At 50.4% G+C, this 17,439-nt stretch overlaps 1 protein-coding gene across 4 annotated transcripts in view; it reads right to left on the bottom strand.

The window, feature by feature from the left end:
- STK24 (serine/threonine kinase 24) overlaps positions 1-17,439 on the bottom strand; it is a 142,471-nt gene that overhangs the window by 24,605 nt on the left and 100,427 nt on the right. For all 4 annotated transcript variants that reach the window (XM_044927125.2, XM_025262647.3, XM_044927127.2 and 1 more), the window contains exon 3: positions 870-926. In XM_044927125.2, the coding sequence (XP_044783060.2) occupies positions 870-926 (57 nt within the window). The remainder of the gene's footprint in view (positions 1-869; positions 927-17,439) is intronic.

The raw sequence follows: 17,439 nt of genomic DNA, 5'->3' as shown, positions 1-17,439 counted from the left end.
CCGCGGTCAGGGAAAAAAAGAGTGCTAATTACCCTGATTTCACTGCATGACCACGTTGGGGTGAGATATCAGGTGCTAAACAGCCGTGTGAGATCTTTTAAAAATCTTTGTTTTACACATACTATGTTTCAAGGATGACCCAAGTAATGCTTATGATCTGCTGGTGATCTCTGAGCATCTCCCTGAGGCCAACATGTAACCATGTTTTACCATGAGAAACGAATCGCAGACTCTGACTCTGAGGTCATCCCACACTGAGCTGCCACTACCGTGTGTGGGGGCCAGGCAGCTAGGTCCAGGCCAGGCAGGAGACACTGCCACCAGCAGGGGTCGGCTCCCCCAGAAACGCACTGTGGGCGCAGCGAGGCCCCTCTGCATGCGCACCCAGGAGACAGACGTGCGTTCACACGTGGCCTGACCACCGCTCCCACGTGTGACGCTGTGCCTGTCTCTTACCCCTGAAACCAAATTTTAATTTTTAAAAATTCTAATGAATTATAAATGAAAACGCTCCACGCAAGTTTTAGAAGTGAAGTTACCATCTGAAACAGGAAACAATGATGGTGTTTGAATGCCACAAAACTTCAAACCAGTTTTAGAAAATTAGAAACTGTTCTGAGGTCAGACTGAGCAGGCAACACCTTTCGTGGCTGCGTGGAATGAATTCACTGGTTTCCCACGATACAGCAAAAACTGGCTTCACAAGGGAACCTCTACTTTTCAGCAACGTGTCAGGAGCAGAAATCCCTATTACAAGGAGTATTTTGGCCCTTTTTTCATGCAACTGAAGAGGGAGACAGAAATGTAAACAGAATCATATTTACAACAAAGACCACTGCTGCATGTTCAACATCCGACGTGATACTTACGAGGTCCAGTGCAGAGCCCCCGCCAAGATATTCCATTATTATCCACAATTTAGTGTCCTGCAAAGACCAAAAAAAAAAAGAATGAAAATTACTTACCAAAAAAAAAAAGGCAGAAATATTTTAAATAACCTAAAGGTATTTTCCACTGTGATTCTGGAACTAGAAAATTTTATAAATACGTAACAGCAGGTAAGGCACATCCAAGGGAGAAGTGTGTGGAGAAACCCGGACTGTGTCAGAGGGACCCTGCAACAGAACCCCCTTGCACCGGGTTCCACCCCTGCTGCACCAGGGCTCTGGGGGGGGGGGTGGGGCCTTGTTTTCACACAACATCAGCAGGTGACCTGGCACAGGAGGGTCGGAGGGGAATCAGCCCTCAAGGCCAGGCCAGGCCAGCAGCAGCCACTCAGGTCCGGCCCTGGGGGTGAGCCAGGAGGTGCCCAGAGTGCAGCGCCGGGGACAGGCCACCTCCCTCCAGCCTGCTGCTCTGAGATGCGCGGTGGGGACAGGTGGCTTGGCTGGTGCAGCCCATCACCCAGGAAGGACGCATGCCTTTCTCGGAGATCTCCAGGTGGGGGACAGTGGGCGGCGTGCTCCCCGTCTTCCAGCCTTCTCCCCAGCCTCTGTGTCTTGTGTCTCTTCCTTCCATCCCTTCTGAAGCCCCACGGCTTCCCAGGTTCTTTTCAAGCAAAAGTCCCAAAGTGCTCCTCCCCTGAAAGCCAATGTGCTTGGCCCTGAGGACTACAGGCTCCACTGGGATTCCTCATCCTGGGCGCCACTGACATTTGCGGCAGATCACCTCTGTCCGGGGGCAGCCCTATGCCTGAGAGGGTGTTGAGGGGCATCCCTGGCCTCCGACCACTAGAGGCCAGCAACGCACTCCCAGTCCTGAAGACCAGACCCGGCCAGTGTCTTCTGGGGGCCAAAGTCGCCCCCGCTGAACTGCATGATCGATGTCCATCAGCCTCAAGTGTTAACCGCATAGCAGTGCTGACCGACAACTCTCTCTTGCCCTTGGCAAAGCCAGCGTACACCGGGCAGCCTCCGAGCTGGGCGCCGGTCACCAACCCACTGTGAGACGGCCAGGTTGTGAGTGCGTGGGCCAGAAAAAGATGGCAATAACAAACCTCGCGGTTCATCTGATAATAAAATGAGATCGTGAATGTGAAAGCGCTTTGCAAAGCTCAGGGAACTAAAGGACCCAAGAGCTTCCGCCACAGCGTCACCCTGAAGCGCCTCAGAACAACCTGATAAAACCAAAGCGGTCCAATTACCAAGGCCAAATAGTTATTTCCCTGCATGGGAATTTCTCAGCCAAATAAAACCCGGAACACTGATTCATACACATTCTACGGTAGAATGAAAAAATAATTACTGCCCCACAAGCCTTGAGGCCAGAGTGCTTGAGAAAGAGGTCTGCTCAGGGACACACAGGACCTGTTTTGGGGACCAAACTGGTGACCAAGTGATCAAGCACAGTCACGATCCAGCTATACAGTCAGTGTCCTCATAAAACGTCCCGCATGAATGACTCTAAGAAAAATAAGAGTTCTAAAAATAAGAATGATCTTAATTAGAATATTTCATTTTTTAAAAAATGACCTCAAACCACGTCGATTATGAATGACCTCGTAAGTTCCTCATAAGGGAAAGAAAGTATTTATTTATAAAGACCTTCAGGATTGAACATTTTAAAGGCACCCAAGTGTCCCCAGGTGGCGCTAGTGGTAAAGAACCCACCTGCCAGCGCAGGAGACGGAAGGGATGCGGGTTCGATCCCTGGGTCGGGAAGATCCCCTGGAGTAGAAAACGGCTTACCCACTCCAGTATCCTTGCCTGGAGAAGCCCATGGACAGAGGAGTCTAGAGGGCTACAGTCCATGGGGCCGCAAGGACTCAGACGCGACTGAAGCGACTTGGCACGCGCACGCAAAGTGTGTGGAGTGGGAAGTTTCTGTCTCACCCCTGGCCCTTGGCTGCCCAGCCTCCACATCCAACTTCTCATCACGTTTTCTGTAACGTCAGAGACTGTCTTCTGCAGATACCTACGAACCCTTCCTACACTTCTATCCAAACATAACATGCTATGCAATGTTGTGGGCTAAGTCACTCAGTAGGGTCTTAGCAACCCCATGGACTGTTGCCCCACAGGCTCCTCTGTACATGGGGATTCTCCAGGCCAGAACACTAGAAGGGGTTGCCATGCCCTCCTCCAGGGGACCTTCCCAACCCCAGGTCTCCCACACTGCAGACGATTTTTTTTTTTTTTTTACCATCTGAGCCACTGTTCTATACCTTGCTTCTCCTCAGAGCACTCTATATCTGTCCATAAAGGAATTTTTTTTTGTAGCCATAACCAACCCACACCCTACTGACAATGTTTTTTCCATTCTTTTGCTATCATGAGCCAGCTGTCAATTTAAGAACCTCCCAGAGGTATCATTTTAGGAGTTCCTGGATGCTGAGTCAAAGGAATCCACCTGAATTTAAACAGATAATGCCAGATGATTCGTCAAAGAGGTCGGCTCAGTTTCATCCTGCCTCCAACAATGTATGGGCGCTAATTTTTCCCCTTGCTTTGTCAACACACTATCCCTTAACCAATGTCATGGAACTTAGGAGCTGAATTGTAGTCCCCCTCCAAGTCATACGCTGAAGTCCCAACCTTGAGCACCGCAAAATGTGACTGTGTTTGGAGACAAGGTCTTCATGAAGAGGTGAAAGGGAAAGTGAAGTCACACAGGTGGGCCTTGTCCAAAGTGACTGGTGTCCTCCCAAGGAGGCATCAGGACCCAGGCTCACAGAGGGGCAACCACGAGACGACGCAGGGAGAAGGAAGACAGTACCTCCCAGCCAAGGAGAGAGGCCTCAGAGGACACCGGGACTTGAGTCCGAGTCACGTGTGTTTTCTTTTTTGTAAGCCCTTATTATATCCTTTATCTGCTTTTCTGTTGACCTAATATTAGAGAAAGCAGCTAGCTCCCTGTAACATGAGCCACAAACACAGCAATGTCCTCATCTGTCTTTTGATTTTGCTTTTGGCAATTTCTGCTTGTGGAGACTAATTTAACGTGGACATGACGTCTACAACAATACCACTGACAGGCAAACTTGCCCTGTGCCGTCTGGAGCTGGTGACTGAAAGCTGGAACTCCCCACATTCACAGACATTCAGACAAATGAGAAAAGGGGCAGATTCGGCGGCGTTAACAAGGATTACATTTTACAGTATGAATTCTGAAATGAAATAAGTTCTGCTTGTGCATCTGTGCTGCAAGATAAGGCTGGGCTCAGGAGGTCTTAACAGTGCAGGAGGTCTCAGTAAACCAGCGAATGGTTTATAAAACAAAGGTGCCTTCTGCGAAGATGCCGGGCGTGAACGCAGAGCTCCAAGCCCAGGTTTGGATCTGCCTCTGGCCCTCACCAGCTCCGCGACCCAGAGAGCAGGCTTGAAGCCAAGTTCAGTGGACCGTCTGCTCCGGGGACGGAAGGACGGCCACCTCAGGGGCAAGCCCTGCACACCGCAATGCCCGTGAACTTGAGATGTTACGACCACACGGACTTTACAGAGTATCCCCTGTTTGAACCCAGGTCCACCGGGAGGCTTGTGAAACTAGGAGGCAAGAAACCAGTTTCAAAGCCAAACCCCTACCCTGTTTTACAGTCAAACCAATGCCCTGACGATCACGGCACCTTCCAGTTGTACTCCAGGCACAAGAACCCCATCCCTGACCTCGACAAAAGCTGATTTAATTGTTCCTCTGTCCCAGAGACATCAGCATCCTCAGTGATTCAGAAACCTGCCACACACACAGTGTCGTGGGGGAATTCTGAAGTGACAGGGCCCAGGCTCTTTTCCTAAATGAATCACTTTTCGTGACAGAGACGTGGCCAAATATGTACCACCAGCTGGCCTGTGGTGGGACCAAATGCCGTGGGTGCTCAGAGGAGAGGCCCGTCTGATCAATGGCTGTCACCACGGAAGTAATAGCGAGAGAAGAAAATGAGAAGACCCATCAGAAAACCAACGGCCAACAGGCGCCTGAAGAGGTATTCAACACCACCAACAACTAGCGAAAGGCAAATCAAACTGCAGTGAGGTATCACCTCATGCGGGTCCGAATGGCCATCATTAAAAAGATAACAAGTGCTGGAGGGGATGTGCAGAAAGGGGAACCCTCCTGGAAACTGCTGGTGGGAATGTTAAGTTGGTGGGGTCACTACAGAGAACAGTACGGAGGTGCCTTGGAAAACGGAAGAGTTTCCACATGACCCAGCAATCCCACTCTTGGCACACATCCAGACAAAACTATCATTCAAAAAGGTAATACACCCCCCGTGTTCACAGCAGCGCTACTGACAAAGGCCAAGGCGTGGAAGCAACCCAAATGCCCATCGACAGATGAACGGCTAAAGAAGGTGTGGCAGGCACAGACGATGGAATACTACTCGGCCATGAAAAAGAATGAAATAATGCCATCTGCAGCCACGTGGATGGACCTGGAGAGCAGCACACGGAGTAAAGGCAGGCAGAGAAAGACACGTATCATATCACTCACATGTGGAGTCAAGTTAAAGAAAAAAAGTATACAAAGAAACTTATCTACAGAACCAGAACAGACTCACAGACACAGAAAACACGCATCCAGGTCATCAGCCTCTTCTATCTGACAGAACTGCATACCTGGCCGAGTGCAGGGCGGGCAGGCGACTGGGACTCAAGCCCAGACTTAATGCTGAGTCAGACACTGAAACAGCAAGAACCACAGGAACCAACAGCACAGACGCTAAGCAACTTCTAAAGGATGCCAGCGAGGGAAACATGTTCTAACATAACTGCTCTTAACCACTTTCCTTTCAGAAAGCAACCAACTCTAATCCAACTGCCTGAAAAGGACCTCAATTTACATAATGTGCGTCTGGGACTTGCGGCATTCCCACACCCCGCTCCCCTGTGCCAAGAAGAAGAACTTTTGCCCTAATGTCCTGCGGTAAATTGGAAAGGACACGGAGCCGTCCCCCAGATGCTCTTCTCGGGCTCATGTAAGGAGAGTCTCTCTCCTGGAAGAGGCTGCCTTCTAACTGCGTGCATGTGTGTGCGTGAGTCTCAGTAATTAAGTCTCCCCAGACGGGTACTGAGATATTCTGCACTTTGGCATCAACACAAATCTGGCACAACACAGTAAAAGATGTGTTAATGCAACGTTTCTGTGCTGAATGCTGGTATAAACTAAGATGGATAAAAGCAATCTGCTTGAAGATCCTTACAGGGTCTCAAGGAAATACAACTCACAACCTAAATCTGACGGAGAAGAAACAAAACGAGAGAGAGCGTGGAAGGAGTGCCTGGGGAGGGGAAGAGGAGGACTCTCCCTCCCCTGTTCCCCCCCCATACAAGAGCAAACGTAACAGTCAGTGGGCATAAACTGCCAAGTCAAACAAGTCTGCCATAATCATGGTAAGCTAAAAATGGACTCTTCCTAAAAGTGAAGTGTTTCTAATAAGTATAAGAGTAATCCTTCTGCCAGGCAAAGATTTTCATATCATTGCACATCATATCCAAAATCACTGCAGATGGTGACTGTGCCCATGAAATTAAAAGATGCCTGCCCCTTGGAAGAAAAGCTATGACAAACCCAGACAGTGTACTAAAAAGCAGAGACATCACTTTGCCGACAAAGGTCCATACAGTCTAAGTTATGGTTTTTCTAGTAGTCATGTATGGATGTGAGAGTTGGACCGTAAAGAAGGCTGAGTAACGAAGAATTGATGCTTTCCAACTGTAGTGTTGGAGAAGACTCTTGAGAGTCCCTTGGACTGCAAGGAGATCCGACCAGTCAATCCTAAAGGAGATCAGTCCTGAACATTCATTGGAAGGACTGATGCTACAGCTGAAGCTCCAACACTTTGGCCACATGACATGAAGAGCCGATTCAATGGAAGGAACCCTGATGCTGGGAAAGACTGAGGGCGGGAGGAGAAGGGGGCAACAGAGGACTGAATGGCATCACCAACTCAGTGGACATAAGTCTGAGCAATGGTGAAGGACAGGGAAGCCTGGCGTGCTGCAGCCCATGTTGTCACAAAGAGTTGGACACGACTGAGTGGCTGAACAACAACACAGCACACATCAGAAATATCTGCAACAAAACCATAAAACCAAAACAAGTGATTGCTAGGGTGCAGAATTCTCTGATAGAGGTCCAGTCCAAAGATGGGACAAGACCAAGCCTGAGGGTGAACACAGCTGAGAAAGAAGACTTTACTGTGGTTTGCAAATTGAAGAGGAGCCTGAAGTGTTAAGACAATTTATGGAATTAGGATATTCATGAATAACAGATGCTATTATTTCAAGTGCACAGGTGGCGAATTCTCTTATGTATTTATACTTCTATTTCCATCCTGCAGGGTAATTACCACACCCCAACAGTAAACCGCTTCCGAAGGAAGGGACTTCTCAGTGTGCCGTCTGTTCAGAGCTGGGTTGTACTGAGGAGACGTTTCTGCCACCCGAATTCTTGCTCCTCTTCCTCCGCACCTCCCAGCCACCTCACTCGCTTTTATCTTCTGCACAGCTCTACTCCAGAATAACAGTCAGACAGACGCAGGTACTCGATTTACAGTTAGTTTGTTCACGATGGGCGACTGGACACAGTGAAGCTGTGCATGCATCAGACGTGCAACCCCTTCCCGGGGCACAGACCTGAGGTCACTGATGAGACCGGTGGTTCTGGTCCCTGACACCCGACTATGACGTCAATTACCACCTCCCCCGGCTCCCCTGCTGCCTTGGCCGGAAGACCCCATCGCGGCATTTATACAAATGCCATATAGCTCCATACACAAAGCTCCGTACAGATGCCCAGAGAGGAGCCACGCTAAGTTCCCCAACCAGCAATTGGCAAACTGTGGTCAGTCGGTAATGACCGCCACACTGTGTGGCTCCCGGACAGGGTTGGATAAAAGGGCCTGGCCTGAGCAGTCCACGTCTGCATTCTGACGTCCTTATTCACCCAAAGTCCCGCTTGCGCTGTGTGACAACGGGTGGGGAGGAGTCCATTCCCCTCACCCACAGGAAACTTCTCTGTAGTTACAGGCTAAGCAGCTCCTCATTACATAATCTAAGTAAGGGCTGTCATCTCAGGACACCTTTTTTCTTCCCCCCAGAAATTTACTTAGACAACGTGACGTGATTAGTCGCTCAGTCATGTCCAACTCTTTGAGACCCCACAGACTGTAGCCCACCAGGATACTCCGTCCATGGAATTCTCCAGGCAAGAATACTGGAGTGGGTTGCCTTTGCCTTCTCCAACTTGGACAACAGAAGCTTTTTGTTTTTGTTTTTTTTTAAAAAAAAAAGCATATGGCATAACTGTGAGTGCTAAGTCGCTTAAGTTGTGTTAGACTCTTTGCAATCCCATGGACTGTAGTCTACCAGGCTCCTCTGTCCATGGAATTCTCCTAGCAAGAATACTAGAGTGGGTTGCCATTCTCTTCTCCAGGGGAGCTTCCCAACCCAAGGATCGAACCCGCATCTCTTATGTCTCCTGCATTGGCAGGCGGGTTCTTTACCACGAGCGCCACCTGGGAAACCCAATATGGCATAATTAATTATAATTATTGTATCTAAATATATCAGCTGTGTTTAGATAATGTCAAAGGTTTGAATGTGCAGAAGAGGTAAGGGTTGGCCAAAAAGTTCACTTGGGTTTTTCTTTTTTTTATAAATTTATTTTAACTGGAGGTTAATTACTTTACAACATTGTATTGGTTTTGCCATACATCAACATGAATCCGCCACGGGTATACACATGTTCCCCATCCTGAACCCCTCTCCCACCTTCCTCCCCATACCATCCCTCTGAGTCATCCCAGTGCACCAGCCCCAAGCATCCTGTATCATGCATCAAACCTGGACTGGCGATTCGTCTCATATATAATATTATACATGTTTCAATGCCATTCTCCCAAATCAACCCACCCTCTTCCTCCAAACATCAGTTGTTAAACAGAACTAGTAATACAATTAATGCTTATTTTAAATCATAGGTAAGTAACATCAGCCAGAAAACAGACCTGAGTTTCTTTTTGGTGAAGTAAAATATTTCACCTAATTGGAAATTTAATTCATTCAACTTTCTTGAAAACCATAAAATGGAGCTGCGAGTGTCTGCAGGGATGTTCTTCAGTTACAGCTGGGTAGTGTGTTCGGGGAGAGAAAGGAATCCACGTCCCCGTCCTTTGAAACACCTCAACGTTTTCTGTTCTCTTTGGTGCTGAGCCGACTGCTCGATTCCCATGATTGATTGTGAGATGAACTATATTCCCCTGTGATTTCACAGCCAGATTTACTTGGGGATTCGTTTAGTCCACCCACCAGTCAGTTGTTCTGCTTCTACCCGCGGTCACCCTGGGGTCTGATACAAAGGGCTCCCAGGCTGTTTCTATTTTTCCCAGAAACGCAAGGACAGATGCTCGCAAACTAAAAATCACTCTCAGAGAAAACAGATGTTCTTTCCCCTCTCCCAGAAGCAGAGGCTGCAGCTGTTCCAGGACAACGGGGAATGAGGCAGATGACTTCCAAATGGCCACGGAGGCTGGGAGGGTGGCTGTCACTGTGTGGGTGCAGGTGGAGGGGACACGGGGCTCCCCCCACATGGCTAAATGACCACGCAGATCAGTGCAGTGAAATGAGGGCCCCACTAGCCCCGGGGGTGGCAGGCAGCTTACGAGGGCCAAGGACACGCTGGTCCCCACACACGGGAGTCAACAGCACCATCTCCCAACAAGGCAGCAGACGTGGATGGGGCGAGAGTGTACAGTCCGAGGCCCGGGCTCCTGTTTGGGGGAAAGGCCCTCCTCGCAGAGCTGGGGGACGTGGGACCTGCGCCGGCATCGGGGGCCCCTCTGGGCGTGGACCCACCATCTGGCCATTCCTGTAGAACACTAGGGCTCCCCCATCCACAAAATTGAGAAAGAGAAAAAAAAAAAAAAAAATCCAACATCTGGGAAACAGCCACTCAGAGGAGGTTCGAGAGAGCTGCGCATCTGCTCATCACGTTTATGAAAATGTGCGTGAATTTCCTCCCTTTTCAGAGACTCTACCTTCTCATAGCCATGTTGCTCATGTGGAATCATAAGCCCCAAGCCCGTTTTCTTTACAGAAAATTACTTGGAGCCAACAAATAGCGAACACAGAAGGAGCACAGGAACAGGGCAGATATTTGGAAGTAACTCTGAAATCAACTGTGTTTAAGAGAGTTTGAGCCAAAAACCTAAGAAAATGACCCAGAGGATTTACAAACACATGATAAAATGGACAAATCGGATCATTTCCTGGCAGAGAGTCCACGCTCCCCTCCAAGTTTTAATACACTGAGAGTGTAACGTCAATAGGTCGAGCGCGTCTAGAACCAGCAGTTTTCCAGATTCCTCCTGACCCCGCCAGGTTCAGGCACAGGCCGACCCAAGGGAGGCAGGTGGGCAGCAGCCACCCTGCTCGGCCTCTCCTTGTGGGTGGCCCATTCACCCCAAATTAGGAGTCGAGGTCCCTGAGGACTGCAAAGAGGGGAGGCGGGAGTGCCCATCCACCCACCAGGCTTGCACATGTGCAGGCCCAACGCTGGGCAATAGCAGGCGGCCCTGCAGGAGAGGCAGGAGCCCGGAGGGTCCAGGCTGGGCAGAGAGGCCCATAGGGCAGGCCTGGGACGGCTTCTCCAATGGTACCTTCATCCCTCAGTTACACTGTCTGCTCAGGGACGAAGCAATGAAAAGGGAACTGCACCCCCGCTGAGGCAGAGGAACCCTTAGAAACAGCTTTGGCAAACTTTTATGAAAAAATGAGACGAAAAGATTTTAGGGACATGTGGTATTAATCACCCCACCACCACCACCACCACCAAGCCCCCAACAATTTTTGTCCGTTAAGATTTTAAATCCACCGTAGATTTTGGCTCTCATGATCTCTCTGTGTGTGCTAACGTATTACCTTGTGTCTCCTACGGAACAAGGCTTGCACAAATAATTCATTCACAGCTTATTTCCTCTCAAATCCCATGGTCTCACTCACAAAACTACTGGAAAATAAAACTGTTTAAAACATTACCATGCTATTTCATTAACTACCTTTTATTTCATGCTTCATGGTCCTTTAAACCACCAACATTGAAAGGAATGCTTTTCTAAAGACAGTGAAATAGCAGGAGACCCACAGAAAATTGCTGCTTGGTGCCAACTTGGCGTCTCCAGGCTTATGTTCTCCACCACACTTGTCCCCTAAGGATTATCCTCCAAGTGCTGACTAGAGAGCTACTTCCAGAGGGATCTATCAGGGATTTCACAGAACTGAAATTTACCGAGCGAGAAACACAGAGAGATAGAGAGAAGGGTCCCACAGAGAAATACATTTAGGAATGCCACATATTAAACTTCCTCTTCAAGGCGCAAAAGCTCCGAGAACACTGTAACAGAAACCTACTAGACCCAGCGTGTCCAAACATCTCACCAGGCAGCACCTACTAACATCTTCAAGGACCGGGCGCACCCAGAAACGCTCCCTTGGCTCGAGCCCCCACCCTCGGAGCCGTCCAGCAGGTAGCCAGCCTGCGCTCCAATCGATGTGAGACCCTCCCCATCCACCCCACCCCCGCCAATCCGTGGAGCCCAATTATGTACCAGTTATGTGGTAACAGGGAGATTCGGCTCACAAAGACCGAACAGGCCCGAATACAGTGTGAAAGGCTGGTGGTCAACTTCATTATTCACGAGAACCATGCATGCTCACAGTCTCCATGACACATCTAGACTTTAAGGGCTTCCCCGGGGGGCTCAGCTGGTAAAGAATCCACCTGCAATGCGGGAGACCTGGGTTCGATCCCTGGGCTGGGAAGATCCTCTGGAGAAGGGAAAGGCAACCCACTCCAGTATTCTGGCTTGGAGAATATAGTCTGTATAGTCCATGGGGTTGCACAGAGTCGGGTACGACTGAGCAACTTTCACTCACTAGACTTTCAAGTCACACCTCAATGCCCTCTGGTGCCCGCACCTTTTCTTACTATCCACGATAAGCAGAACTGTATACGCACGTCAGATGAGCCAAGAAACTTGTCTTTCTATAAACAGTCTTGTCATTCAACGCTACTGCTTAAACTTTGAAATGAAAATAGAAGGGGAAAAAAAAAAGAAAGGGAAACCACAATAGAGGGTTCCAACAATATTTATATCACATCATTCACGCCTCTTATGTGTGGTTTGAAACTCTTGAGTCTCTAATTAACCAAAGTGATGAAACACAGTTTTCAAGGGACCGGGGTGGGGTTCACGGGCACAGCACCAAGGGAGTCCCCAAGGTGGCCAGCCAGGAGCAGGACCCACACACACCCTCCTCACACCCCCAGACGCCCCTCCACTTACCTGGCAGCAAGGAGCGGGGCGGGGGCCACTGGGAACAGCTGAGAGAGGCAGGGAGAGAAGTGGGGCATCAAAGGGCAAGACCCAGCCCTGCCAAATGCTTCAAGTCTATTTTTTTTAAAAATAATTTAGGAGCAGAAATCACACCACCTTTATAACAAGCTCGGAGAACTCAGGAGTGTGTACAGCTGTCTGACGTGGGCGAGTTCAGTTCAGACTGTTATCTGACTTGGAACGACACTGCTCTGTGGCCCTGTGGTGCGACCCGCAGGCGGGAGTCACGTGTGTCAGCGTCCGCAACGAGTGGCTTTCCCTTCTCCCTCCTTAGGTTGGCATCTTCATCACCACAACCCCCCTGCTATCTGCCCGCTCCATCTCCAGGCCCTCTGGCCCAGGGCAAGTGTCCCAGGCCAGGTGGTCTCTTGCCTTTGAGCTGCTCTCTGGACTCCCCAGTCTGAAGCCAGAGCTGGAGAAACTCTGAGAAACAGATCCAGGAGGCCAGGCTCTATCTCACCCTGACCTAACACGCCCTCTCCCCTTCCTGGACGGGTCCTGACCACTGGAGCACTTGCTCGGGGTTGCAATGGCCAGATCACGCGTCTCCTTCCTTCACCAACCGGAGAAGATCCGGGCACAGGGCCCCCACCTGCATTCGTGCCCGACGGAGGCAGGGCAACTGGGCTCCGAGTGCCTAGAAGCAGCTAGTCATGTGACACGGTGGCAGGAGGGGTGGCTGGACCCGACGCGAGGGGGCCCATGGCCCTAAAACCCAGGCCAGGTGGTACCAATGGTAAAGAATCCACCTGCCAAAGCAGGAGACAAGACGCCATAGACACAGGCTCCATTCATTCCTGGGTTGGGAAGATCCCCTGGAGAAGGAACTGCCAACCCACTCCAGTATTCTTGCCTGGAAAAATCCTATGGACAGGGGAGCCTGGCGGGCTGCAGTCCATGGGGTCACAAAGAGCTGGACATGACTGAGCTCTTGTCAGCAGCAGCAGCAGCAGGAAGGGAGGCAAGCTTCCCACACAAATGACCAGCATAGTCAGAACACACTCCAGGAGGGAGAGGCCGGACTCCGAACCCCCAGGCCCTGCGCGCACACACACAGAACACCACTCAAAGTTTTTAAAAAGCAAGTGTCTTTCTGTGGGGAAAGACACTTCAGACCCCAAAGTCCTTAAAGGCTCATATACCTCACTGAATATGTTGCAAACAATTCCTACATGCCCGCCCCCCACCCCAGTATGGCACAAGTGAACACTAGTTAAATATGCTCTAGGGGACCAGTCCTTATCCTAACCCAACTGCCAAAGACCCCAGTTTACCCAGAGAATGCTTTCCTGAAAAGAGGTAAAGATAGACACAGCTCTGCACACTGCAATGCATCCAGGGCAGGACCGAGAGCCCCAAACCTCCTTAGGTCAAAGACAGCAGAGAGCCGGGCTAGGAGCTTGCTGCTCCTGTTGACAGCCAACTCCAGGGAACCGGCTCTAATTTTCCGAATGTCAGACGGAGGCAGAAACATGATTCGAACCGGAAAAGGTAGTATCAAACTCGGTACATTATTAAAGCAAGAAAAGAAGCTAGAATTAAAAATTCTCTGAATAACCCTGAGCTCATAACTTGCTGCTCTCACACGGACGCTGGGCTGGAACTGACTCCCTTTGATTAGAGGTGCAGCCGCCTCGTCAGACAGTCCATGAAAGAAAGAGCAAGGGACTGCGGGTGGCTTACTGCGCCTCTTGGTGTACACACGATATGGGGACCTGGGAGGTACAAGAGCACGTGAGAACCAGGAGATGATGTTGCTAACGCTCTCCACATGGGCCGGGGGCCTCGCCAGAGCACACGGCCCAGAGCTAGGAGGGAGATCCTGGTGACAGGCAGAGAGGTGATCCTCTGGGTTAGAGAAGTTACCTGCCCCCTCCAAAGGGCAATAATGAAGACGCTTCCTTTTTTCAAAATGTGGAAAAGCTGTCATAAAGGAAATGGTGGCGGTGAGGCGCCTCATGCCCCACCCCAGACATAGGGTCACCCTGGACATGGGTCATCCTGGGCAGAGACCCCACCGACCAGCAGCCCCTCCGTGCCCCACCCTCATGCTCTCAGCACTCAGCCCTGCGAAGACCAGACCCCCGCAACCTCCCAAGCCTGCATGGCTGGCCATCCTGCAACACCCGCCTGCCCAGTCGCCGGCTACTGCCGGAAAGGGAGATGGGAGGTCTACGCACCAAGTCCAAAAGACAAGCCTCGGGTTAAAAAGTCCACTTCTCTCGACAGCCACACCTCGGCTCCCAAAGTCTGACTTCATTCCAACAGCCCAAGGGAAACTTGACCCCCAGCACCTTTTCCCAAGGAAGACAAGTTAAAATTTCTCCTCTCTTTAACCCAGACACCTAAGCCCTTCAAGACAAAAACACAAATGACAAAACTTTGCTAGAAAACAGAGTAATTCGTTCCGCTCTCCTGCTCCTTGAAGAGTGAAGCGATGCGGGCTGCCGGCAGCCAAGCCAAGCCGGCCCTGGGGCTGCGGTCCGATTTCCAGGGGAGACGTGGAGTTGTGGTCCGTTGGGCCTTCCCCAGGTCCGGATCCGGAGCCATTACCTCCCAGACGGTCAGAGCTCGGTTTCTAATTCACACACACCGGCACCAGACTCATGACAGTTGACAGCAACCCCATCAACAGTGTGTTCTGCCTCCCCGCCACCCCCGCTACAAGCAAGAAGGGCAGGAGACTCTGTGCAACTTGCCCCTGAAGCAATAATGGCTCTGAGTGACCAGAATTAAATCCACTGTGCAGTGAGTGACAGACACAGACCCGCAGCAGGCTGACCATGAGTTCAAGATCACCATCTCAGTCAGGGGAACACCTGTCCTCAACCAGGAGAAAGCGGCCAGGCCTGCCTTGCACTCCACTCATTCCTAAGCCCCACGTGGTTATCCGATGAGGCAGAGCCCCAGCCCTAGCTGGAGACAGGAGAGAGAAAGTCTCGGGGCCTCTGACACGCGTATACCAGCTGTGGGTGGAGGCTGAGCTCAGGCGAGGGCGCACGTCTGTCCGGGCAGCACCGACAGCAGCTTACCTCCGCAGAGTCTGGCGAGGCGGGCGGTCATGTGCCCACTGTCCATCGGGCTGCCATCCCTTTGAGGAGAGGGAGACATGGATGGGAACCAAAGGATCTTCTAAAGGCAAGTTCTTAGCACAAGATGGCCCCAAGGTCCCTGCAACCAAAGAAATCATTGTGGTTTTGCGTGTGGCGTATTTATGCCCCTTTTCCTTTAGGGACAAGTCTGTCCCCCTCTGAATGGAGCTCCATTTTCAAAACACAGTGTCCAGAAATACTGCTCTACTTAGGGGCGGGGTGAGTTAAGGGTGCGAGAGAAAGGCAAGCAGTCTTGAAGGCCACAACTCAGGACAGAAATCAAGCCTAAGAGCATTTCCTTCTCAAAAGAGAGCCAGAAATCAACTGTTACTTTTAAAGAACCAACCATTTTCTACCAAACATTTCAACACCTGCAAACTCCTCCTCATCACAGCCGTTTTAAAAATGTGCCCAATAATGATTCCCAAATCCACATGGCTCTCTATACCAGCCTGCTTAAAAGCAGTGGAAAAAGGCTTCTATATAAACAAAAAATGCGGGCGATTAGTTTCAATAAGCACTGGTCTATAGCCAACCTCATCACTGGCTGATCTCCACTGATTCTCACTTATTTCGACATGGAAAAGTCATTAGATGGAATTGAAGCATATAATCGAAAGCCAATCTCACACTAAGGCAATGAACAACCATCAAAATCCAGGCAACTAAGTTAAAGACCTAAACCAGTGTAATGATGCTTGGTCTACTTAACAGTTATAGAAACTGCTTTTAGCAACTCAGCCTGCAGTAGGCCAACAGCCACCCAATGCCAAGACGTCAGTAATTCCCAGGCTTCCCAGGTGGCACCGGTGGTCAAGAGCCTGCCTGCCAATGCAGGAGATGTACGAGATGCGGGTTCGATCCCTGGGTCGGGAAGATCTGGAGGAGGGTATGGCAATGCACTCCAGTATTCATTCTTGCCTGGAGAATCCCAGGGGCAGAGGAGCCTGGTGGGCTACAGCCCACAGGGTTGCAAAGAGTCGGACACAACTGAACCGATTTAGCACACACGCGCGCAAACGCACAGCTAGCAAAGCTGTCTGCACAATGTCACATCCCAAGCTCCTTTTCTTCAAAAAGAACTCCTCTTTTCTTCAAAGAAATGCCTGAGGGTATTTGCTACCTGCCACCACAGTAACGTGACTAACAGACATCAGAACACTCTGTCTGGTCATCTGTGCATCAAGCATATGGAGACAAGAGCAGGGAAACCTACTCATGAGGAGTTTAAAAAATCTAGGTTTCAGACATCCAAAGAGAAAGGAGAAGAAAGTCACCTACAGATCAATTTACTTCTTTAAAGATGAGTCATCACAGGAGGGGACAAATGGATACCTATAGGCTGATCCATATTGATGTATGGCAGAAACCAACACCATACTTTAAAAGAAGAAAAAGAAAGTGAAGTTGCTCAGTTGTATCTGACTCTTTGCGACCCGGTGGACTGTAGCCTAGCAGGCTTCTCCGTCCATGGGATTTTCCAGGCAAGAGTACCAGAGTGGGTTGTCATTTCCTTCTCCAGAGGATCTTCCCGACCAAGGGATCAAACCCAGGTCTCCCACATTGTAGGTAGACGCTTTACCCTCTGAGCCACCAGGGAAGCCCTTTAAAAAGACGAATTGTCACGACCGGGACAAAAGGACTCTCAAATGTACCAGTAAAACCTTTCAATTTCATATGTAGGTTTCTCAAAAACATTGCAAGCACTTCAACCCGCCTGAAAGGACCAAAAGCTAGCTAACTCTCCAGCAGTCAGTCCTCCAGACCCCAAGGGGTCTCAACTGTCAAACCAATAGGCAACACCATCACAAAGGCCCCACCCCAGGATGCGAGAGCACAGAGCATCAGACGCCAGCTGTCAGGAAGGGCTGAGCTGAGGAGGAAGGGGACGGGCTCGGGCAGTGGGCAGGCGAGGGCCGCCTGGTGTTCCACCCTCGGCCGAAGCAGCAGGCCGGCGGTGCCACCGGGACCACAACGCCACCAAGCGAGTCCTGGCAGAGACGAGGCTGGGCGCGG

The sequence above is a fragment of the Bubalus bubalis genome, chromosome 13 (assembly GCF_019923935.1).
Source record: "Bubalus bubalis isolate 160015118507 breed Murrah chromosome 13, NDDB_SH_1, whole genome shotgun sequence".
NCBI classification, from domain to species: Eukaryota; Metazoa; Chordata; class Mammalia; order Artiodactyla; family Bovidae; genus Bubalus; species Bubalus bubalis.
The sequence above is the reverse complement of the archived record's forward strand: the minus strand, read 5'-3'. Positions and strand labels throughout refer to the sequence as shown.